Source organism: Arvicanthis niloticus, unplaced genomic scaffold (genome assembly GCF_011762505.2).
Source record: "Arvicanthis niloticus isolate mArvNil1 unplaced genomic scaffold, mArvNil1.pat.X pat_scaffold_770_arrow_ctg1, whole genome shotgun sequence".
Lineage (NCBI taxonomy): Eukaryota > Metazoa > Chordata > Mammalia > Rodentia > Muridae > Arvicanthis > Arvicanthis niloticus.
The window spans coordinates 12,056-37,792 of NW_023046370.1; the positions used below are offsets into that span (position 1 = coordinate 12,056).

Below are 25,737 nucleotides of genomic sequence, written 5' to 3' on the forward strand. Positions count from 1 at the left end.
TGGGTCCTGAGTCACAGATGGCATGTTTAAGACTCAGGGCGCATGACCTGAGACACAAGAAGCATGTTTAGGACTCTGGGGGCATGTTTAAGAGTCAGGAGGCATGTCCTGAGTCACAGGGGGTGTGTCCTGAGTCACACGAAGCATGTTTAGGACTCTGGAGGTGTATTTGAGACTCGGGAGGTGTGTCATGAGTCACAGGAGGCATGGTTAGATGCTAGCACGTATTCTTTCATGATAATGGAGAGTAGAGAATTGTGCAAAAGCTTGGCTTTATTAAATACACTCACAGGGTTTCTGTCTTAGTGTTTCCAATGCTATGAAGAGAAACCATGAACAAGCAACTCCTATAAAAGCAACAGTTTAATTGGGACTGGCTTACAGTTTCAGAGATTTAGTCCTTTTTTTGTCATAGCAGGAAGCATGGCAGGCATGAAAGAAAACATGATGCTGGCGAAGAAGCTGAGAGTTTTGCATCTTGATCCAAAGGCAGCCAGGAAGAGACTGTCTGCCAGGGAGCTAGTATAAGGGTCCATTCTGCACTGGGTGGAACTTCAAAGCCTTCCGTGATGTACTTCCTCCAAGGCCACATCTCACAATAACTTCCTCCCACTCCCTGAGCCAATCATATTTATACTACCACATTCCACTGCCTGGCCTCGATATGATTGTGCAAACACATGAGTGTATGGGGACCATATTTAAAAATAGCATAATACAAAATATGTGAGGTTCAAATAAAAAGTCCCATCATCTATAGCATTCTCATAAATGTTAAAAGTCCACAGTTCAAAGTTTCTTCTGAGATCATTCCAATCATGTAACTATAATCCCCTATACATTCAAAAAACTAACACATAATATCCATCCAAATTCACAGAATATACTTCACCATTCCTAAATGTCATTGTGAGGAAATATTGGGCCAAAAGAAGACCAAAAGCCAGCAAGGAAATCTCCATGTCTGCTGTCAACGTGTTCTTCAGATCTCCAACTGCTTCCTGCTTTGCTCACTGCAGCACAATTCTTTCTCCTTGGGTGATTATATTTCCTGAAAGTAGTTTTCATGAGAAGGGATCCCATAGCTTGGGAATCTAAAACTCTTGGGGTCTCCAAAGTAACTTCAAAATTACAGCTTCTTGTTTCAGTATCTGGGATCCACAGATGATCTTCTGCACTCCTCAAAAGAAGCTGGGTCTCTCTCCAGCTCTTCCCTCTATAGTATACTAGGTTCTGCTTGACTCCACTCAACTGCTGCTGCTGTTCTTTCTGCTCATCCCATGGGACTGACATCTTCAATATTCTGGGTTCTTCTGTGACAAGCAGTCTTCACTGCATTTCTCTTATTCTCCCTTCATGGTGCCAAGCCTTAGCTGCACTGCATGAAACATTCATGCCTTAAACCAGTGCCACCTGGGTGACTCTTACACAGGACCGAGTCAAGCTGCAGCACAAGGTACAACCTTGGCCATCTCTGGAATACAACTTCTTTCTCCTCTCAGAAAACACTTAGCCAAATATGTCACCTCAGTGGTGCTGATTTTTTCTTCATTCCCACTAATTTTTAATCACAACTAATCAGCATCAATTGTCTCAGTCGTCCCTTCTATTCTTTCCTCTAAAAGCAGAGCCACATGGACAAAGCTGCTGAGTTCCTCTGCTTGCTGGGGTTGGAACATGGCCCCTTCTATTACATCATCTCCAGCTTTCTATTTTTCAACAACTTCACTGCCTAAACTTGCATGTCCTTGAACTTGCTCTGTAGATCAACCTTGAACTCAGAAATCTGCATGGCTCTGTCTTCTGAATGTTGAGTAATACATGTGTAACACTTTGCCAATACCTAAGCTTTTAATTACCTAAAATCGTTCTGTAGCAGGATGACTTGAATCAGAGATCTGCGTGATGTTCATCTCCTGGGATTTAAGGTATGTACCACCATGCCTGAACCTAAGTATATTCTATATCCTTTTAGATTTTAAATTGAAAACCCAGTATATTAATCACAATCCATCAATTGTCAATTTGACACAGACATATATCTTCTTATGTCCACATAAAAACAATAACCAGTTAATAATAATGCCTAACACTATACAGTTCTCATCCATAAAACTTCACATCCATATGTTTAGGTGGATGGAATCTTGCTATAATATCACAATTTCTTTAATACTATAGTGTATCTTTGATCACAAGATTTAGCTTCATTCAACTTGCTGGTGAGATTTTCTCTTTGAAACTAACATTTTATATATTTTTTTCCTTTCTAAGATAACTAAGCATGATCAAAACAATCACCATGAGAATAAACACAGGCCAAAGGCTATGCTTGCCTTTCCTGAGACTTTTTTTGTAAATGCAATTAACAAAATAAACCTCTTTACCTTCAGTTGAAAGCAAAACACAGCAACATTCTTCAGCAAAACATTATAAAAATTATATACACATTTCAAACCACCCTTAATACATATGTGTTCTACTAGCATGACCCATGAAGTTCCACTTAATGCATGTACAAACCCAAAGTCTAAAAATCCACATTGCTTCCAACAAAAGCATGGTCAGGCTTACAAATAAAAATACCTTAAGTCTGGGGTACCAACTTCTGTCTCAGATAGAATTTCCATTGCTAAGAAGAGACACTCTTACCAAGGCAACTGTGTTAGAGTCAAATAGTTAATTCAGTCTGTCTTACACTTTCAAGTGTTTAGTTCATGACCAACATAGCAGGAAGAATGTTAGCATGCAGGCAGCCATGATGCTGGAGAAGGAGCTGAGAGTTTTGCATTTTCATGAGAAGGCAGTCAGGAAGAGACTGTCTTCTAGCTTAGTGGTAGGGAGTCTGATTTTATTGGCCTGAGCTCCAAAGAGTTCCAAAGGAGTTCACATCCTTCAAAACCATAACATCTACTTCCACAAGGCCAAACATCCTAACATTGTCACTTCTTAGGAACAAGATTGTTCAAATCACCACAGTTTATTCCTACTATAAATTCTTTCATGCATTTAAATATGAATAGGACATGCAGACACTTTACCACATTGATTACTTTCAGAAGGTTTCTCTCCAGTATGTGTTGATTTTTGTATTCAGAGGATTTTCCAACTTGAGTACATTCACAAGATTTCTGTCCAATTTGTGGTCTTTTATGTCTTTGGAGACTATCGTGATAGGCACAGGCTTCTCTATGTTTGTTAAATTCATAATGTTTTTCTAAGGGTGTGTTACTGAAGTATATGGAGAGCACATTGTCATGCAAAGACTTTACCTCATTCATGAAATCCATGCAGTTTCTCTACAGTATGTGTTCTTTTATGTATCAAGCAATGACTGCCACATGCAAGGGCTTAGCACCTTGATGACACTGAGTTACTCTCTTGAATGTGTTCTATTATGTAGTCACAGATAAAAGTGAATTGTCAAGGTTTTATCACAGTGATTAAGTTAGTAAGGATTCTCTCTGGTGTGGTTTCTTTTCTGTATGTGTAAAGAATTATGACATCAAAGGCTTTACCACATTATTAATATTCAAGCCGGTTTTTCTCTGGTATGTGATCTTTTATGTGATTGCAGATGACTGTGACTTTCAAATGCTTTACAATACAGATTGCATTCATAAGGTTTCTCTCCTGTACCTGTTCTTTTATAAAATGAAGGCTATAAAGTTTGGGGAGCCAACAGAAGGTGACTATTATCCTTGCAGCCATCTTGAGCCATATACCCTGACAACAGACTTGTTTTCAACAGCCTACAACAACTGAGCACACTCTGATAACATTGGTTTAGATACCCAGGATTTTCCCTTGGGTGTATAAGACTTAAGGTGTGACTTAAGAAGTGAGACTTAAGAGTGGTATAAAAAGCAAGAGGCAGACAGAAGAAAGTACTTGGGATTTTGAGACTTGCGAGTAGAGACTTGGGACTTGAGACTTGGAAAGAGAGAAGAAGAGAGACAGGAGGAGAGACAGACATAAGAATAAATAAGACTGAGTCACACTCTGTCTGTTCTTCATTCTTCAAGTCCATCCTCACTCTCTCTCTCTTGCTGAACCATGACCCACAGACTGGAGCAGCAGTATGAGCCAGAACAATTTAGCCCCCAAGCTTGGGGTAGTGCGGGCTCTAACAATTTTGGCCCCCAAGCTCATGGCAGTGTGGGTTCCAACATTCGGCAGACAGGTACTCTACAGTAAAGTTGTGAAAAGTCTTTACCACATTGGTTACATTCATGAGGTTTCTTTCAATATGGGACATACAAAGGCTTTTATCACACTGATTACATTCATAGTTTTTTTTTCTAATATGCATCCTTTTATGGTTTTGAAAACAAAAACTTTGTGAAAAAGGCTTTTACCCTATTAATTACATTCATACAGTTTCTCTCCAGTATGTGATCATTATTTCTCTGGAGACTTTTCACTTATAAATGGGTTTTTCTACATTGATTACATAACTAAGGATTCTCTCTCATATGGGTTCTTTTATGATATTGGAGATGACTTTGTTGTGTAAAGCCTTTACCACATTGATCACATTCATAAGGTTTCTCTCCAGTATGTGTTCTTTTATGTATTTGGAGATGACTGTGACATGAAAAGGCTTTACCACATTGATTACATTCATAAGGTTTCTCTCCAGTATGTGTTCTTTTATGAATTTGGAGACTACTGTGACATGAAAAGGCTTTACCACATTGATTACATTCATAAGGTTTCTCTCCAGTATGTATTCTTTTATGTCTTTGGAGATCACTGTGACATGAAAAGGCTTTACCACATTGATTACATTCATGAGGTTTCTCTCCAGTATGTGTTCTTTTATGACTTTGGAGATGACTGAGACATGAAAAGGCTTTACCACATTGAGTACATTCATGAGGTTTCTCTCCAGTATGTGTACTTTTATGTCTTTGGAGATGACTGTGACATGAAAAGGCTTTACCACATTGGTTACATTCATGAGGTTTCTCTCCAGTATGTGTTCTTTTATGAATTTGGAGACTACTGTGACATGAAAAGGCTTTACCACATTGATTACATACATAAGGTTTCTCTCCAGTATGTGTTCTTTTATGTCTTTGGAGATGACTGTGACATGAAAAGGCTTTACCACATTGATTACATTCATAAGGTTTCTCTCCAGTATGTGTTCTTTTATGGATTTGGAGATTACTGTGATATGAAAAGGCTTTACCACATTGATTACATTCATGAGGCTTTTCTCCAGTATGTGTTCTTTTATGAGATTGGAGATGACTGTGACATGAAAAGGCTTTACCACATTGATTACATTCATAAGGTTTCTCTCCAGTATGACTACTTTTATGCCTGCAACAATAATGGAAACATGTGAAAGCTTTACCACATTCATTAGCCTGATCAATTATTTTATCAATATGAATAAATTTTACAGTAGGTCTAATAATAAAGAACACTCAGATCTTAAGGTATTATCACTTTGATGTTCATGGTTGTATTTGCTCACTGTGGATTGCTTTATCTCTTTGAAATGCCTGTGATGGTAAGAGCATCTATTACATGGCTCACATTTATAGCCTCCTTTTCTATATGAGATTTCTATATGATGTTATTTCACATGTCTGAAGAAATACAAAACAACTCAGAGCATTAAAACACTGACAGCATTCTTAGTTTTTCCTGTAGTGTGCATCACACCACAGTACCACTGTGAACTAGGATGAACAAAAGAATTTACAAACTTCTAGTACCCATAGAGATTTTCTGCAGTGTGACTTTGAGGATATTCTCAGTAAAGTCAGAAAGTCAATTAACTGCAAACATCAATCATATTCAGAAAGTCTACCAAAGGCAGAATACTACATATCTTCTCATTGTTCTGAAGTAGATAGAGGTACGTTGTTCCTTTTAGTATCTCTGTGCTCACATGGTTTCATCCATTCTGACAATGGATACACCCATTAAAAAAGCAGAACAAATGAAGTTTCCACATTGAATTCACATGCATTGAATTTTTGTTCATTGTAGACATGATTAATATTTCTCTACAACAACATTCTTGACTCTCATAAACTGACCTCACAATATACTTAAAAATTTCACTACAAGAATATGAGTATCACCAACTTTATCATGGAGTATTTGCTTATTAGAAGGTTATGGATACATGTTTATCACTATTCAATGTGCAACATCTAAATATTATGAGACTATACAAATTGGTAGTTCCACAATATAGATCTAAGGAGATAAATATCAAATAAAGGAATCTCTTAAGGCATTGTTGCCTTCATTTCTTTCTTACAGAAATGCCTTGCAAACACAAATCAGATAACTGACATTGACGTACACAGTTTTGGGAGAATATTATAATCATAACTACAATAAAATGACTGATAATTTATACACTTGCTTTCATTTAGAGCTTCCAGATCATATTAAACTTTTCCCACAGGCACATTTGTATTAGCTTAAATGTTAGTTACCTTTCATGACTTCTAGAAGTTTGATGTTGTTCTTCAGTATGATGGATTTCCAAATTATAGCCTAAAACCAAGGTACCAGAAAATGAATAAGTTATTGGAATTAAGCAAAATTCAAGTTACACTAAATTTTCACAGCAATGAACCTGATTTATTCAATGCAGTATTACATGTTCTCTACTGAAATAAGAGATGATCATCATTATCTAAGAAATATTTTTCTCTTATTTTGTGAAGCAAAAGAAAATTCAAAGTCTTACCTATAGCAGTGAGGTTCCAGTAGGTCTCCAGCATCACATCTTTGTAGAGATTCTTCTGGGAAGGATCCAGCAAATTCCACTCTTCCACAGTGAAGTTCACATGCACATCATCATAAGTCACTGCTTCCTAAAATATCACATATATGTGTCCAATACATAGCCTGATACTGATACTACAAAGTAAATGTATGCTTTCTAGATAATGTAATCATATAATTCATGTGATTCCTCCACTTATTTGCTAACACACGAATTATAATATAATCACCATGTCAGTTTAGAAAGAACTTGATATATAAGTTTCACCTGTATCACTCCTGTACCCTTTCAATAGGATATAATTCTTGCAACACAAATGGCAATTGAGAGGGATATGCAGGAGGAAACAGATCAACTGTACTGAGCACACATCTGAAAAATTGTATGAACAATTACTAACTACAAACGTGATGGGCAAGCTGCGGGTATTTGCTCATGTTTTTAATCACAGAGGTATAGGCAAGTGTATGTCAATGATCTGGATGCCAGCACGGTTTATACAATGAGTTTCAGGACAGCACGTCTTACATGTTAAGAACCTCACTCTGCTACGAATATAAAGCAGGAAACAAAAATGATAGAATGAACTCACAGTTCTTTACTGAGGTTCCTGCAAAGAATTATACATTCGCTGTAGCTCTGTATTCATCTTGCAAAAACATGCAGTGAACCAGTTCAAACAGCAACATTAATTAAATTTTACTAGATGGGAATGCATTTATTTATTCAAAAATTTCACAACAAATGAAAAAGTTAGGCAGAACATCATACACCTGCAATTCAATGAATCTGAAGCATCAGATAATATTGATGACACAAGCATATGCCATCCAGGGAAATATAATATAATCTATATATTTTGCTGAATTTCAAAATGAAAGATGTGGACAAAGAGCAGCACAAAAGCATGTGCTCATTGAACAAAAACATGTCAGGTGGCTTATATGTTTTCTACATCTAGAATCAGAGCAGGAAGGGCTTAACAGAAAAATTTGGTCTAGAAAAACAAAAACAGAATGAATAAAGTAAAAAGTATAAGATCACCAGGTTTGCAAAATAGCATAGCATTGAACAGCAAATGTGTGCACAGTATCTTATGTGATTGAGGGACAGAGTCCAAATGGGGAATGTATGGGAGCATGAGAAGAAAGCTGAAGGATCAGATTCAACCACAACACTGGCGATACCCAGCACAAAATTTATCCTGTCTAAAAAAAATGTGGAAGTAAAGCTGGAGCAGAGACTGAAGGAATGGCCAATGAAAACTAATTCAATTGGAGACACACATGGACAAGCTCCAATCCATGACATTATTAAGGATATTCTGTGATGCTACCACAGAGGAGCCTTGCATAATTGTCTATTGAGAGGCTCCACCCAGCAGCTGACTGAAGCAGAAGCAGAGATCCACAGTCAAACATTGCATGCACCTTGGTAACTCTGATGGAAGAGTTGGGGAAAGGATTGAGAGTCCTGAAGAGGATAGGAACTCCACAGGAAGACCAACAGACTCAACTAACCTTGACCCTTGGGGACATTCAGAGACTGAGCCACAAACAATAACACACACAGGATGGACAAAGGACCCTGGCCCATAAGTAGCAGATGTCCAGCTCAGTCTGCATGATGGTCCTCCAACTACTGTAGCAGGAGCTGTCCCTAAAGCTGCTGTCTATCATTGGAATCTGTTCCTTTAACTTGGCTGCCATGTCTGGCCTCAGTGGAGAGAATGCACCTAATCCAATAGAGACTTGATGCACCATCATGGATACCCAGGGGCCCACACATACTCAAAGGACAAACAAGATACAGGAGGGATTCTGCAAAGGCAGGTGACCTATAGTAGGGACTCCACTAAGTTCCTACCCATTTTAATTACAACAACTTAAAACTGAAAAGAATCCAGATGCCGTTCAACCAAAATATAGATATGGAAAATGTGGTTCATTTACTAAATGAAACATTATTCAGCTTCAGCTATTAAATACAATGACATCATGAATTTTGCAGGCAAATGGATACAGCTAAATACTATCATCTCCGTGACGTAACCTAGATTTAAAAGCACGTCCATGTATGTACTCACAAGTGAATAATAATCATAAAAAACAGGAAACCCACACTACACTCCATAGACACAAAGAAACTAAACAAGAAGGAAGGCCCAAATGAGCATGGTTGAATCTCACTCAGAAGGGGGAATAAGAAATCATAGGAGGCAGATGGAAGAGAGAGAACTGGATGGGAGAGCAGATAAGAAAGGGGAATCAAAGAGAACTAGGAACAGGTGTGGTGAGAGACAAGAGAGGGCCAGAGGGGGAAAATGAATCAAAATCTGCAGCTGCCTGGGGAATGGAGGGGATACATTTAGGATGTGCTAGAGAGCATGAATTGGAGGGTGACAAGGAGACTATGTAGTTCATCTTAGCTGAGATGCATAGCAGTTAGATATGGATGCTAAAGAGGCCACATCTGCAGTCAGGCAGGACCCACAATGGAGAGTTAAAGACACCAACCAATCCAAAAACCTTTCTACCCAAAATTTGTCCTGTCCACAAGAATACAATCTACAACATAGATTCTGTCCAGCAGCAAAATAACCCTTTGATACCATGTTGTTGTTCTAACTTGCTACTCTGCTGCTGTGATTGAATCCTCTAAGCAAAAGCCTCTCAGGTAATAAGAGGTTGTTGTACATGGCTCTGACAGATCAGTCCATCATTTTGAAGCTTAGATTAGAAACTGAAGGCAAAAAGCATGGACAAACACTGTCTCCTGGCTTGCTCTCTTGCTTGCTCACTGTCTCATGCTCAGCCTGCTCTCTCATCCAGTCCAGGACCACTTGCTTAGGGATATTGCCACCCTCAGTGGAAGAGCCTTCCTTTTTTTTTTTTGTTTTTGTTTTTTGAGACAGGGTTTCTCGGTGTAGCCCTGGCTGTCCTGGAACTCACTCTGTAGACCAGGCTGGATTCAAACTCAAAAATCTGCCTGCCTTTTGCCTCCCAAGTGCTGTGATTAAAGGCATGTGCCATCAATTATTGATCATTATTGGTTATCAATTAGTATTGATAATTATTGATTGCCATTTATTATTGATTGGCATTGATTATTGATCATTATTCCATCACCGTCATCCCCCTGCCTCTGCCTCCCATGTGCTGGGATTAAAGGCATGCACCACCACTGCCCAGATATACCTGTCTTCCTAATGTATACTATAAAAGACAAAAGGGTTTGGACACATGTGCTGCAGAGTCAGAGAAACCACATGTGTTTCTACAGGAAAGCAACTGGTGCAAATGTTTTGGGCAGATTCAGAATCAGCCATGACAGTGATGTTACTCAGAGGTCACCTCCTGATCTAACACATGAGGAGCATCACCAGGGACCTCACAGGTCGTCACATCTGGCTGATGCTTCCCATGCAGCCCCAGAGAGGACCCAGCACCCCAGCTCCCACTGCTCAGCCGCCTGCCACTACTCATTGTGGGCAGTGATCTTGTGCTCACCATGACTCGATTTCAGAGCTTCCCTGAGGTCTCCACACAGCACTGGACACAGAGCTCAGAGCAGAGCACAGATGACCACTCAAGCCTGCACTGCCACAGTGAACTTGCAGAATGTCACCAGGAAGAACCCGCCTCCTTCTGTGATTGGCAGGTCTGCTTGGGTGCCTCCATTGGCCAGTGAGTCTTACCACTCCTCAAGGTTAAAATGTGCTTTCACACCAGGGTCAGAGCTTTTCCAGATCTCAGGAGGGGTTTGCACTCCATTAGCTTTTGTTTCTGTCTTCAAAGAGGAATCTCACCCCACCCAGCCCTGGGGGAGAACCCAGCATTCCATCTCTGGCTATTCAGCTGCCTGCTCCTCCCCTCTGAGAGCAATGATCCTGCACCTACCAGGACCTGACTCCAGACCTTACCTGAGCTTTTCTCACAGCACTTGCCTTCTTCTTCCTGTAATCAAGGTGAACAGCTTCCATAGCCCAGTACTCAGTGTGCAGTGGAGGTATCAATCTGACCCACAAGAGGAAGGATGACCTGGTTATTTCTTAGCATTCTGTCTAAACTCCACCCCAGTTATCTGGCAACAGCCAGGTTAGCTCCACCCCATGGTTTCCTCCCAACAGCCAGGTAGGCCTGACCCCCTGTAAAGGTGGCTACTTGCCCCTTCCTCTCTTTTGATCTCTTGCCCTTTGGTTCTCTCTTTATCTTGCCCTCTTAGGCTCTTCCCTTCCCCCCCCCCCTCTCCACATGCTCATGCGTGGCCTCTACTTTTCTACTCTCTGCCTCTCTCTGCATTTCTCAGCCTCTTCTACCCACTCAACTCCCCTCCCCATGTCCTGAACAAACTATATTCTATACTATAATGTCTTGTGGAGGGTTCCTCAGGGGGAAGAGCTGTCTCAGCATGAGGCATGGTCCCTCCAGGTGAAGAAATATCTCAGCAGGAGGCATAAGCCTGCTGAAACATCCCCTTCCCACACACCCATAGAACACATTCTATCTCTCTTTAAAGAAAGGTAGCAATGGGGAGGATACCTGGCTGTCACCAGGTAACTGTGAAGTAGAGTTTTAGACAGAATGCTAACACAATTAACACTAAAGAGGGGTTTTAGGAAACAAGAGACTTATTTTGTGGCTTCATGCTGGGCTCAGCTTAGTTTTACCAGATGACAGGTATTACTCAACCCTGGAGAAAATCTAGGATCATAAGTGAAACACAGTTGAGCACTACTGTTAGCCAGTACTTCAGTGGCAAAGTGAAGAAAAACCAGAGTTGTATTAGTACAGGTTCTCTAGATAAACATATCTCAAATCTTAGAGAGAATGAATCTTTCTATGTATGTAAAAACGGGATTTAATAGAATGCCACAATTAAGGCTGTTAGACAAGGTAAATTAGAAAAACAAGGACTGGTTATTTTTGTGTTGCAGGATATTACAGCTGATATTCAGTGTATACCAGAATTCTGAAGAGATAAGTACTTTGTAATGCCAGTCTTATAAAACAAATAAACAAACAAGTCACCTTTATTTTGTAAAAATGTAGGGCAAGTACAAAAAACAAAAACACCACCCTACTCAATGTCCTTTATATATGTAGGTTGTCAAAAGAATCTGTAGCCCAGATTAAAGGTGGATCTGAACATCTCAAAAGAGCAAGATTAATAAAGGGTTTCTTACTTCAAAAGTAAATTAAACTTGTTAACTTGTCCCTAGTTCATTTTGCTCCTAATGAAAATAAACTTAAAAATTGATATAAAAATATATTTAATCAATATATCCACAAAGATACAAAAAATATAAAATGATAATATGGGTCTGAATCTTTCCTTGGAATAGGTAACATGTTTTAAAGAGTTTACTACTCCTAGACCAGAAGATGTTATTAATACTGGACATTGTCCTCACTCATATAAGACTAACACATCTATGTTTTTAATTATGATATATACATAATTTAAATTTTATGCAGGCATAAACATGTTAATAATTTAAAAGATACTTATATCTAGTGAAACCTCTTCAAAATCAGATAAATATACAAAGATAGGAAGATCCAGCCCAGGGCTTATCTTCTAAATTAAACCACAACCATTTTCATACCTTCAGCTTTGTTGAATTAAAATAATCACATCAGGGCTTTTAGAATGTTACTGAACTTTTATCAAAAAAAAAAAAATGACATGGCTGGCCAGTATTTGTACAACTTGGAAGGGGAGTCTCCAGATATACTGAGTAAAGTATTTTTAATGTGACAGATTGCAGGTTGTCTACAGTCTCAGAAGAAACACTTTGTCAATTTTCTGTATGTAAAACCAATTATTTCACTGTTATCATGGGATAAACTATGATAATTTGGAAATGTGGTGCCACTGAGAACTTAGAAAGAGGGGATATAAATTGCTTATTTCCCACCCCTGAATAAATATTCTCATAATAGATTGTGAATTTTTTGTTAAGCCTATTGTATGCTATGGCATTAACATTTATAAAATGTTAGAATGATCTAAAGATGTAAATGGTTTCAATAAAGGAGTTATATATAGATTACAATGGAAATTTCCCAAATGAGAAAAAAAGAAAGCATACAAAGTCATTGGAAGTTCTGAAGGAATAAATGAGGTATTTAAGGCACTTAGGTCATAAAAGTTTTGGGAAATACCTGTGGGATAAAGTATCTGTCTTCAGATCAACATTTATGACAAACTGGCTGTAATCTAAGTTTTATCCTATCCTGTGTCCAGTCTACATTGAGGAGAGTCAGAATACAGAGATGATTCCCTCAGAGCTTCCAAGGGAAGTCACACTCAGTCCAAGAAAGGATATTGAGTAACGTTCACTAAGAGGGAAAATAGTACAAAGAAAAGCTTGAAGATACAGGATTTTTCAGCCATTATCATTATTATTATTATTATTATTATTATTATTATTATTTTTCCTCATCTGAGAATTCTTTGTTTAGCTCTGTACCCCATTTTTAATTTGGCTCTTTGGAGTCCAACTACTTGAGTTCTTTGTGTATATTAGATACCAGCCTTCTATTAGATATAAGACTGATAAAGATCATTTCCCAACTGGTTGGTTGTCATTTGGTCCCATTGACATAGAATGTGAAATTTAAAATATAAAATATAAATACATATATATATAATAAAAAAATTAAAGAAGACAAAATATAAAATAATACAAAATGGAAATTTCTCACTTTATTGTACTGACTGCGGCTTCTACGCTTTCAGGGGTTTTTCTTGATATTCGCTGTGTGTTTCTCTGATCGCTCAGAATTCTTACAGAAGCCAAAGGGTGGGGCTTAGAGGAGCTGCTTTGCATAAATTAGCATAAACTATAATGCAGCACAGAGCAAAAGATGGGGCTGAGAGGAGCTGTTTTTGCATAAATTAGCATAAATTATAACTTATTAAATTATACTACATATTTAAACTCAATTAAATAAAATTAAATTTTAAATTAAATTAAATTGAATTTTAAATTAGATTAAATTGAATTTTAAATTAAATCGAATTGAATTTTAAATTAAATTGAATTTTAAATTAAATTTCAAATTAAATTAAATAAGTCCGACATTGATCTATATACAGAATCCAGATTTTATTTGACAATATCTTCCTTTCCCGTTTATTGGATACCGGAAGTGGGAGATTTAATATCGGCGCTCATTGAACGTGTGTGCACTTCTGCATAAACATAAAATAATCTGAAACGTGACGGGGGGGAACTGTGTCTCACACACACACGGTTCACTTCCTCTGCCTCCTCCTCATCACGTGGTTTCAGTGCTGCTCTTCACGGTTCCTGCTTGCATCCTGGAAGGAAGAAATACTGCAAGTATGTGTTATAATATAATGACATAATAAATAATAATATCATTGCCAATATCATTAATAATTAATATTAGTATCAACATATTATTAATCCACATTATATTATTTATATTAATATATAATGATATATCATATAACATGATATATAATATATAATATGTAGTACATAATACATAATATATACTACTTGATATTTAATATATAACATATAATATATATAATATAACATAAATATATTATCGCTATTATGAATTAAATAATATTAATTAAACAATATTATTACTATATTGATATATTATCAATATATATGTTATATATTATATATTAATATATGATATACATATGTTTAATAACATAATATATAATATATAACATATGATATATAACATATGTACTAATAATATATGATATATAATAACGTAATATATATAATTTATATAATACTATATAACATTTAAAATATATGGTGGTAGATAATATATAATAAACATTATATAATATACATAATATACGTAATATAATATCTAATATTATCTAATATATAATATATATTATATAATATATAATGTATAATATATAACATAATATGATATCAATGTAATATAAAGTATATATTTAAAAAATCATAATATATATCATACAACATATATGTAAGATAATAATTAAGGATAAAGCTACAGTTTCTAGTGAACGCACCTCGGTTTCACACAGAAACACGAACCCGGAAAGCTTGGCCGCCATCACTCACCGAGGAGCCGTGAGCATCGACGCCACACGTGGTTGGGACGGGGTTTCCGTGAGCGGCCGGGGCTGGGCTCCTGGGACGACACCCTTTACATATACACACACACACATATATATGTCGATTAAAATTAAAAACTATAAAATAAAATATAAAATATAAAATATAAAACATAAATATAAAATATGATATAAATGTGAAATGAAAAAATAAAATAACGAATATAAAACAGGTTGAATGTAAAAGGTAAAAAATATAAAATTAAATATATTCTGACTTCTTTCGGAGGAATCTAAAAAAGTGCAGAAGAGTTATCGTTTAATTAATTAATTTTTTAATTGATTTTCTTTAATTAATTTTTTAAAATTAATTTTAATTTTTTTCCCCCTTTTTAGCATGGTAGCGACGGAAACTCTGCAGTGATGGCCTGAGCGAGGAGTCGTCTGAAGCCTCACGTGGTCTGGACCCTTAATAGATTACGGCACGTGATGTAATCGATATATTATTAATTAATAAGTTAATTTATTTATTAAAATTAAAATTAATTAATTAATAAGCAAATTAATGAATAAAAAATTGAATATCTATCATGTGTATTGATAACCAATGAATCAAGGACGATTATTGATCAGCTGACCTGAGACCCTTCTGCCCTCTACGTCCGACGGGAAAGAGCGTGGCCAGGTTTTTATAGAACATGATTTTTAATCTAATGTGCCCGCTTAAAGGGACAATTTAATTGACATTTAATCGCTGTATAAAAGATAAATCTGGCCAACATGTAATAAACAGTGATCAATTAGTATCATTTAAATACAAAAAATATTAAATTAATTAAATTAATTAAGCTGATTAAACTAATTAAATTAATTAAGATATTAATTCCTATTTTAAGTCTAACTACCGTGATTTGCTATAGCAAGTAAGTTAATTAGGTTAATTAAAGTAATTAAATTAATTAAAATATTGATTTACATTTTATGTGTAACTACCGTGATTTGCTATCTTATTAAATGATAATTAAATCACTGTAAATCACTGAATATTCCCACAAATCTAATGCGTTGATAACAAGGACGTAAGGACATATTTACTACGTCGGCACTTCTGAGTTCATGAGGTGGCAATGAGATTTATCTCTGTCACAGTAATTAAATATGAAATATAAAATAAAATAAATAAAAATATGATGAAGTAAAATATAAAGTATAAAATGTGAAATGTAAAATAAAATAAAAAATATATAAAATATAAAATGAATAAAAATATGATAAAATAAAATGTAAAATGTAAAATGAAATATAAAATAAAATTTAAAATATAAAATATAAAATAAAATATAAAATATAAAATTAAATTAAAAAAATATCATAAAATAAAATGTAAAATGTAAAGTGAAAAAAATAAAATAAAAAAAATACAAAATAAAATATAAAATGAAAAATGTAAAATAAAATATAAATACAAAATTATAAAATCTAAGAATATAGAACATAAAATAAAATTGAAATAAAATATACCAAGCAACCCTCGGTAACTTTTCCTGACACCGACCATCGCTGTTTTATTAATTGTATTAATTTCTAATTAAATGCACATTTTAGGTTTTTTAATTTACAACTGCCCCAAATGATTTCCTAGGGGCAGAGCCCAGGTTATCGCATGTTTAATTAAAGTTTATTTTAATTAATTTTCTAAATCTGACTCCCGCGTTCTCAGAATATCCGCTATCAACCTCTCGATGACAATATTAATGTTTACAATATTAACAATTAATATTAACATTTTTTCCTTAATTGCCGTGTTCTTCCACGTTGTTTTCATTCTCTGTTCACTGACTCTGTTACTCCTGGTCGCTTTCTGTTTACGCCAAGACAGCAGAGTTATTTCTTTTACACTGCGTTGCTAATCAGCCATCGGTGCTGATCGATAATCAATACCGATCGATAGCCAGTGATCAATACATCAATACTAATCAATAACTGATAATGATCAATAATTGACAAGTAAATAGTGAGCTTGTAGATATTAAATTAGTTTCTTTCCTTCTTCATCATTAAATTAAATTAATTTTTGATTAAAAATTAAATTGAATTAAATTAGTTTCTTTCCTTAATCGTTAAATTAATTTAAATTAATTTATTTTTTAAATTTAAAAATTAAATTAAATTAGTTTCTTTCCTTCATCAGTAAATTAAATTAATTTTAAGTTAAAAAATTAAATTAAATTAGTTTCTCTCTTTCATCATTAAATTAAATTTAATTAATTAATTTTAAATTAAAAAATTAAATTAGTTTCTTTCCTTCTTCATTAAATTAATTTAAAAATAAAAAATTAAATTAAATCAAATAGTTCTTCATCATTAAAAGATAGAGTTATTTCTTCACGCATCTTTTATTTCCAGTAATGCCGACCTATGGTTAGAAAAGCATTTATATATTTATAGATATTATACACATTATATATATTTACATATTTATATATATCATGAACATATCTGAATATTTGTATCTCATAGACATATTTATACATTACAGCACACGCACATGAAAATTTGTATCTTATACACATATTTGAATATCTATTTATTGTACACATGTTTATAATATATATAAATATGTCTGTAACATATATGAATATGTCTGTAATATATTAATATGTCTGTAACATTTATAGATATGTCTATAATATCTATAAATATGTCTGTAACATTTATAAATGTCTATAATATACATACAATGTCTGTAACATATATAAATTAAATATGTCTATAATATATATAAATATGTCTGTAATATATAAATATATGTATACTAAACATATATTCAAATATGTCTGTAATATATATAAATATGTGTATTATATACAAATATGTCTGTAACATATATGTCTATCATATACAAATGTCTGTAATATATATAAAAATGTTTGTAATATATATAAATGTGTGTATAGTATATATAAATATATATATGTGTGTACCATATATAAATATGTCTATAATATATACAAATATGTGTATAATACATAAATATATCTGTAACATATATATCTATAATATAATATAATAATAAACAAAAATTCAGATATGTGCATAAATTCGTATGACCCCCTCCCTTGAAATAATAATTAATTATTATCAATCAATAATTCCCAGTGCTTTCTTTGGCCGCTGGGCCTCAGACGGCAGCGTCCGCCAGGGTCTCAGGGCCTCACCCCCGTTCCTTGTTGATTTGTGTCCGCGTTGTGTCTGCTGGGAAACAAATAATCGGAAAACAGTAGAGATGATGAAGCTGCGTCTTCTAATTCATCAATCGGATGCAGCAACTATAAAACATAAAATATAAAATTTTTTTTCACATATAATTTCTAAAATATAAAATTAAAAATTAAATTAAAATAGAATGAAAAAACATTAAATATAAAACATCAATATAAATTATAATATAAATGTAAATATAAAATATAAAATAAAATGAAATGACACATAAAATATGGTAATATAAAATTTTTAAAAATTAAAATGGAAAATAATATAAAATATAAAATAAAACGTACAATATAAGTATTTTACTATGAAATAAAGAATATAAAATATAAAATTTAAAATTAAAATTAAAATATATAATAAATACAAAATGTAACTTACAAAACATAAATATAAAATATAATATAGATATAATAAAATAAAGTAAAAAGTAAATAAAATATAAAATACATCAAATATAAAATAAAAAATTAAAAAGCGAAAGTAAAATAAAATAGAAAATAATATAAAATATGAAATTTAACATAAAAATAAAATATAAAACACAAAATATAAAATATAAAATAAAATTTAAATATATAATATAAAATGTAAAATATACATATGTAAACGTAAATGAAACATAAAATATAAAACATAAAAAATAGAAAATAGAAAATAAAACACAGTAAAGTAAAATATAAAATAATATAAAATATAACATTAAATATTAAAAACAATATACAATATATATGATATAACATAAATTTAAATATGAAATAAATAATAAAATTGAATAAAATATAAAATATACTAAAATTTAAAATAAACAAAAAAATATAAAACGTAAAATATAAAACATTCATATGAAACATAAAACTAAAATATAAAATACATCAAATATATAATATAAAACATAAAATTAAAAAATAAAAGTAAAGTAAAATATAAAATTAAATATATGAAAAAAATTATATCCATAAAATATAATGAAAACATAAAACATAAAATAAAAATGTAAAATAAAATATAAAATATAAAATAAATGAAATGAAATAAATTTAAACTTCAAAATATATAATAAAATATGAAATGTAAAATATAAAACAAGTATAAAACATACTATGAATATAAATTATAAAATTAAAATAAAACATAAAATACATTAAATATAAATTATAAAACCGAAAAATGAAAGTAAATTAAATTATAAAATAACGTAAAATATGAAATCAAATATTAAATAAAAAATAAAATAAATTATAAATATAAAACATGATATAAATATGAATAAAAATATGTAAAATTTTTAAAAATTTTTTACGAAATAAATTTTAAAGATTTAAAATAAAAATCTGATCAGACTTTTAATTCAATACCTGGCTGCGTGAGGGAAATAAAATTGTTAAATATTATACTGCACGCGTCACTTCCTGTCAGACGCTGTTTGACCAATTGTGCTTCAACATACGTCATCATATGGAAAATAATAATAATATTGATTTGTCTCTCTATAGCATATTTTATATTTTATTTATTTTCTGTGACATTTATATTTTATTTCATATTTTTATTTATTTAATTTTACATTTATACTTTATTTTATTCTATTTTTATTTACTTTACTATATTTTATTATATTTTATGTTTTTATCTGATTTAGGTTTTTCATATTTTATATTTTATTTTATATTTTTATTCACTTTATTTTATATTTTGGGATTCATTATAATTTTATTTTCATATTTCACTGCACATTTTACATTTATATCTGTCTTTTTAGGATCCTCCCAAGATGATTATTGATTTGCATTGACTGCTGTAACCAATGGCCCAGCATTGGTTATCAATTATCGATTATTGATTATCAATTATTGATCGGCATTGATCACTGATCAGCAATAACTGCTGATTATCGATCATTGATCACCATCGTTATTGATCATTTTTAGTTCCTGACTGGCATCGATTATTCGTCATTGATTAGCATTGATTACCGGTTATCATGAGCGTTGATCGCCATCCCATCACCTTCATGCCCCTGCCTCTGCCTCCCGAGTGCTGGGAACAAAGGCCTGCGCCACGATTTACTGATTACCTCGATTATTGATAATTGATTAGTATCGATTGGTATTCACGGGGTCGGGGACGCCGCGGGGAATCACGGGATCGACCGCCGCCGCCGCCGCCGAGGAGGAAACAGAGGATCTCTGCCGTGCGCCTGCGCGGGTCGCAGTCGCCGGCTGTGACGTCACGGGGAGCGCGACGGGGTCGACAGGCCGCGGCGATGCCGGTGCGGCCTGTGACAGGACGTGGTCGGGTTCGCGAGGCTCAGTCGCGCTCCCTGTGACGTCAGAAGCCCGCGACGGGGTCGGCGGGCGCCGCGGGGCATCGAAGGAATCGCGCGCCGCCGCCACTGACCTGAAGAATCGCGGGGCCGCCGCTGTGCACCTGCCCGGGTCGCCGTCGTCGTCTGTGACGTCACGGAGAGTGCGACGGGGTCGGCTAGTGCCGCGGAGGCCGTCGGGATTCCGGTGCGGCCGCCGAGCGGGCGCGGCGACGTCACACGACAGCGCCGGGGTCGCGGGGTGACGGCTGTTGTTCGCGAAAGCCCCCGGTCACCGGAAGACGCTTCCGGCGGGAACCGCGGCTGCTTCCGCCCCGCAGGGTCAGAGGTGAGCGCGACCGGAAGTGCCCTGGCGAGCGCCCGGGAACCGGAAGCGGCGCTGCGTCTCCGTGCGGAAACGCCTCGCCGCCCTTCCCGAGGCGCGGAGCCGCCCTCCCCGGAAGCGGAAGTGCGTCACAAAGGCCCTCGGCGGCGTTGGCGGCGGCGGCGGGGACACAGCACCGCGGGCGGCGGCGCGGACGGCGGCGATGGGCGGGGCCTAGCGACGGTGAGCCTTGGCCCCGCCCACGCCTGGGCCGGGCCGATCCGGTTCTATCTGGTTCTGGTCTCCCCCGGCTTCGACGAGGGACGAGGCCGCGGCGGGAACGGGGTGCCCGCGGGCGGGGACAGTAGGGAGGGCGGAGTTAGGGCGGAGCCGGGGCGGGGCCAGGTGGGGGCGGGTCCGGTGGGAATCCCGGTCTGTATTTACTATTACTGAGATCCCTTCTGCCTGTGGGCGGGGTTTAGGCAACGTCCTGTGACGTCAGTGTGGGAGGAGCCAGGCCTCCTGAGTGATGTGACATCACTCGGGGGCAGTTGCACTTACTTATTTTGGTGATTGGTGTGTTTGAGATAGGCTCTGGCTGCATAGCTAGCTAGCCTCTCTTGGCGTGAACTTAAAACAGATTTGTAGTTTGTTTTAAGGTTAAAGATTTTTATAAGTTAACTTTTATCCTTTGCTTTATCTCCTTGAACATAGCATGGTTATCGAAAAGGCTAAAGTTCTCCATCCACTAATTTTGTTCTTAGGTGGCTCTCATTTGTATAGTTTATTTCTTTGTGTCACAGTTGTATTTGTGGATTGACTGTAAACAAAAGTGCTGTCATGGTGGAATACAGTTGTTCTAGCCAGTTGCTTCTTGCCAGGGTTACTTCAGTCCACTTCACAGATAAATTAATGTGAGGTTGTTGGTATCAGGCTCTCAACCCAGTGACATCACATCTGGGTGACTCCCACATAGTTGCCAAGGCAATAGCCATACATTCCCAGAATCCACTGGGTTACCTCACCTTTACCTGGGAGAGGCTCTATCACTGCCCATATAAAACAGGCAGAACCCCCGACTTCGCTCTCTTCTTCCATCTTCTTCTTCTATTTCTCTCCCCACCATCTTTGCCCTGAATAATCCCCTTTCCCTTTGGAATTGTTTGGTTTGGTGTTGTGTGTTCTAAGCTGCTTGTGGACTTCTAACAGAGGTGGGGTTTAATTTCTGGGAAACTTAATTGTTTACTTCTAGTTTGTTCTTATTTCTAAGATACTAACACACTAATACAGAGATCAGTATATTTGGAAGATTCTTAGACTCTAGTTCTCATTAATTTAATGTTTGTTAAAAACATGGTCCACTTTTCAGCCCCTCCTCTGGAGTTGACAGAGGGGAAAGAATCCCATTTGGGGAGAAGTAGCAGATCTTTGTAAATTTTGTTCTCCTCTGATTCTTAACTAATTTCCACTACTTGGGAGGCGTCTTTGCCTTGGGACAATTTTGTATAGACAACACAGTTTTAGTTTCCTATGGGGTTTGCTTGGTTTTGTGGGTTTTTTTTTTTTTCAAGTATTGACACCAAGCCCACCACTTCTTCAATGGTAGCCAAGTGCTGCATCCCTGATCCATATCCATAGTCTTAGCATCTATCTCAGTGTCAGCCCTGTCTACCCTCCTCAGTACACCATCAGTAAGAATTTTCTCACTGCCTTTCCTCAGTAGAAACCCTAGTGAGCATAAGGTGCTCTTAAATGAGTTATTAAATGAATTACTATTTATTTGTTGTTTTGTTTTTTTGTTTTTTTTTTTTGAGACAGCATTTCTCTGTGTAGCCCTGGAACTCACTCTGTAGACCAGGCTGGCCTCGAACTCAGAAATCCACCTGCCTCTGCCTCCCAAGTGCTGGGATTAAAGATGTGTGCCATCAATTACTGATCATTATTGGTTATCAATCAGTATTGACAATTATTATTTACTGTTTATTGATTATTGATCGTTATTCCAGCACCGTCATCCCCCTGCCTCTGCCTCCCAAGTGCTGAGATTAAAGGCATAAACAACCACTGCCTGGCATATAATGTGTTCTTTTAATGAACTTCTTGGGGGATGCATTTGTATGGCGAATTTTTTATACTGTGTGTGTTTTCTTGAGTGGCTAGTATGACATGGTTTAAGGCCCATTTTAGGTCAGATGATAAAGGGAATATTTTAGTAGATTGTTTAACTAGTTAGCGGTAAAAAGTAAGTGACTGTTAGTTGGACTTATCGATGTTTTATGCAAAGTGAATGTTAAGTGTTGTTATTCAGTAGGGCATAGATTCTTTCTCCATCGACCCCTCTGACCCAGTTGAAAAATTGAGAAGTGTTTACATATGAGGCTTAAGTGGTAGGGAGGATGTTCTCTGAACAGATAGAACAGATAAAGCAACCTGAGAATAATTCATTTTGATAAGGTTTATTTGGCAGTAATCTTTTGTCTTGCATTAATCGGACATTTAAATTTTCAAATTTCCCATTTTCCTTGATAGAAGATCAATGAAGAGTACATTATGGTATAAAATCGACTTGGTTTTTTCTCTCCATACAGAAGTTCTGCCCACCATGTGGCAGTGTTGCAGGAAGCAAGCAGAAAATGATGGCTGGGAAATAGGTGTGTTTTAATGATTAATGATATTTACATGTCTAGATATTTTTTTGTTATTTTCATTTTATAATATGTCTTCAGGTATAACATGTGACTTTATACACCAACTCTGTATTTTCAGTGTTCATAAACTCTAACCCTTAAAGTTTATTTTACTGTCAAGGATTTTGTCCTGAGGAAGTAGATATTCTTGCACAGAACAATTTAATATATTTTAGTTTATCTCAGCATTGCTAGAAATACCGAGAGTTGGGAAAAATATATAAGTATCTAGTACATAGTACATAGTGTTTTCAGTTAATCATCTATACAGAGTAAAACATTTCTTCTTATGTGTCAATTTTTGAGAAAATAAGGTGAACATATAAAATTTTAATAATCAGTAAAAACAAATCATTTGCAGTTTGGACAACACATACCACTGTTGTCACCTGTAGCTTTACTTTAAAGACATGATAATGAAAACAGTGAAGCCTAATTATTTTAGGGTTAAAAAAGTGAAACTATTTATAAATCTGTCAGGGGGCTTTTAAGTTGATAGTGTGGCAGGGAGCTGTAACTGTTGTTTATTGTCTTGCCTTTTTTTGGTTGTAGGATCAGTACATGGCTGCCAAGATCCAGATGCTGGAGAAGCACTTCTGCTATGCAGGAGGATGGGACGCTGTCTGAAATATTTAGTGGAACACAAAGGTTGAGTACATTTTACTTTTTTGGTGCCCAATTTTATTGTGAACTTTTTAGGATTAAGAAAAAAATTGTTTTAATCCTCAATTATTTATAATCTGTATTATTTACTTTTCTGTTGCTGTAAAAAAATAAAAATAAAAAAATAAAAATAAAATAAAAATAAAACCAAGGTAGTTTATGGAAGAGGTTATTTTGGCTTGTGCTTCCAGTGGGATGAGACCATCATGGCAGGGAGCTTAGAGATCACATGATAAACCCCAAACATGAACAGAGAGAGTGAACTAGAATTGAGGCTAGTCTACATACTATCCTCAGAGCCTGCCCCTAGTGAGGTGTAGCCTGTTAAGTTACCACCAGGGTTCAGATATTTGAGCCTATGGTAGACATTCTCATTCAAACCACTACATTCCACTCCCAGGCCCCAAAGGCTCAGAGGCCATTGTTATAATTCAAAGTGTATTGAATCCTACTTCAGAAGCCCCCTTAGTCTTCCACAGTCTCAATAAAACCCTGTGAGTTTGAATAGTGAATTAACTTATTAACTTCAGCATACAATGGGACAGATAGACATTACTATTCCTAAAAGGAGGAATGGGGGCATAGTCAGAAAATGCTGGCCCCAACAAGACTGATATTGCAGCATGTAATCACTGAATCCCCAGCTCAGCAATTCCCAGCTGTGGGCCATGACCCATCTGAAACCAGATATTTATATGATAATTCATGACAATAGCAAAATGATGGTCATGAAGTAGCCACGAAAATAATTTTATAGTTGGGGGTCACCACAATACAAGGAACTGTATTAAAGGGATACAGCATTAGGAAGGTTGAAACCCTTAATATCTAGCTTAGTATCTGATATCAGAGGGCTTAGATGGCTCCATCCCTCCATCTTTTCTGCCTGTAGAATATATTTCTTTTTTTTTAAATTTTTTTATTTTTTATTTTTTTTCGAAACAGGATTTCTCTGTGTAGCCCTGGCTGTCCTGGAACACACTCTGTAGACCAGGCTGGCCTCAACCTCAGAAATCCACCTGCCTCTGCCTCCTGAGTGCTGAGATTAAAGGCGTGCATGACCACTGACCAGCTTTTTTTTTTTCCAGAATATATCTCTTATAGGCTGGTTCCACTTCGTGTAAGCCACTTTTCCTGGCAGATGTCTCACAGCTTTGGCGTCTCCAACATCTTGGAGTCCATAGAGCAACCCAGGCTTCACTTCATCTCTTAGGATCTTCATGCAGGGACTCAGGATTAGGGTTGGCCCTGAGGTCTTTTGGGGTGCATGCTTGTGATTTTCCTAAGAAAGGAACTGATGTTTTTTTTTTCTTTTTTTTTTGCTTGAGAAAGGGTACATACACAGCAAAAAACATTTGGTTTTGCCAAAGAAGTCAGGAGAGGGCCATATTGTCTGTCTGAAAAGGGTATCTTCAAGGAATAGACCCTTAACAGGACTGACTCCATATTTGTGTTACTTTGTCTTTTGTTTTTTGGGGTTTTATTTTTGTTTGTTTGTTTTTAAATTTATTTGTTTTTGTTTTTCAAGACAGGGTTTCTCTGTGTAGCCCTGGCTGTCCTGGAACTAACTCTGTAGACCAGGCTGGCCTCGAACTCAGAAATCCGCCTGCCTCTGCCTCCCAAGTGCTGGGATTAA

The 25,737-nt window shown here is 35.7% G+C and overlaps 1 protein-coding gene across 23 annotated transcripts; it reads right to left on the minus strand.

Moving 5' to 3' along the window:
- Nucleotides 1–255: 255 nt before the first annotated feature.
- On the minus strand, nt 256–20,662 carry LOC117702408 (uncharacterized). Of its 23 annotated transcripts, none has more exons than XM_076928196.1 (9): nt 20,199–20,515; nt 18,070–18,180; nt 14,807–14,941; nt 14,022–14,092; nt 10,686–10,779; nt 10,273–10,513; nt 6,725–6,851; nt 6,468–6,528; nt 256–5,331 (listed from the first exon to the last, which is right to left on the minus strand). In XM_076928196.1, exons 6-9 carry the CDS (start codon nt 10,273–10,275, stop codon nt 4,458–4,460), a joined length of 1,065 nt encoding a protein of 354 aa, XP_076784311.1. In that variant the 5' UTR covers nt 10,276–10,513; nt 10,686–10,779; nt 14,022–14,092; nt 14,807–14,941; nt 18,070–18,180; nt 20,199–20,515; the 3' UTR covers nt 256–4,457. The 23 variants fall into 23 exon arrangements, 21 of the variants coding, with proteins under 21 accessions (XP_076784311.1, XP_076562576.1, XP_076562562.1 ...); XM_076706461.1 differs by having other exon boundaries at nt 14,016–14,092; XM_076706447.1 differs by lacking the exons at nt 10,273–10,513; nt 20,199–20,515 and adding an exon at nt 20,522–20,661.
- Nucleotides 20,663–25,737: the final 5,075 nt, after the last annotated feature.

Excerpts from the sequence above, each read along its gene's own strand:
- LOC117702408 (XM_076706457.1), bottom strand. The coding sequence starts at position 10,745 with ATGGAAGCTGTTCACCTTGATTACAGGAAGAAGAAGGCAAGTGCTGTG. Across the intron at positions 6,529-6,724 it reads CTGGAACCTCACTGCTATAG|GCTATAATTTGGAAATCCAT; the intron begins GTAAGACTTTGA and ends CCTTGGTTTTAG. Across the intron at positions 5,332-6,467 it reads ACTTCTAGAAGTCATGAAAG|GCATAAAAGTAGTCATACTG; the intron begins GTAACTAACATT and ends TTATTGTTGCAG.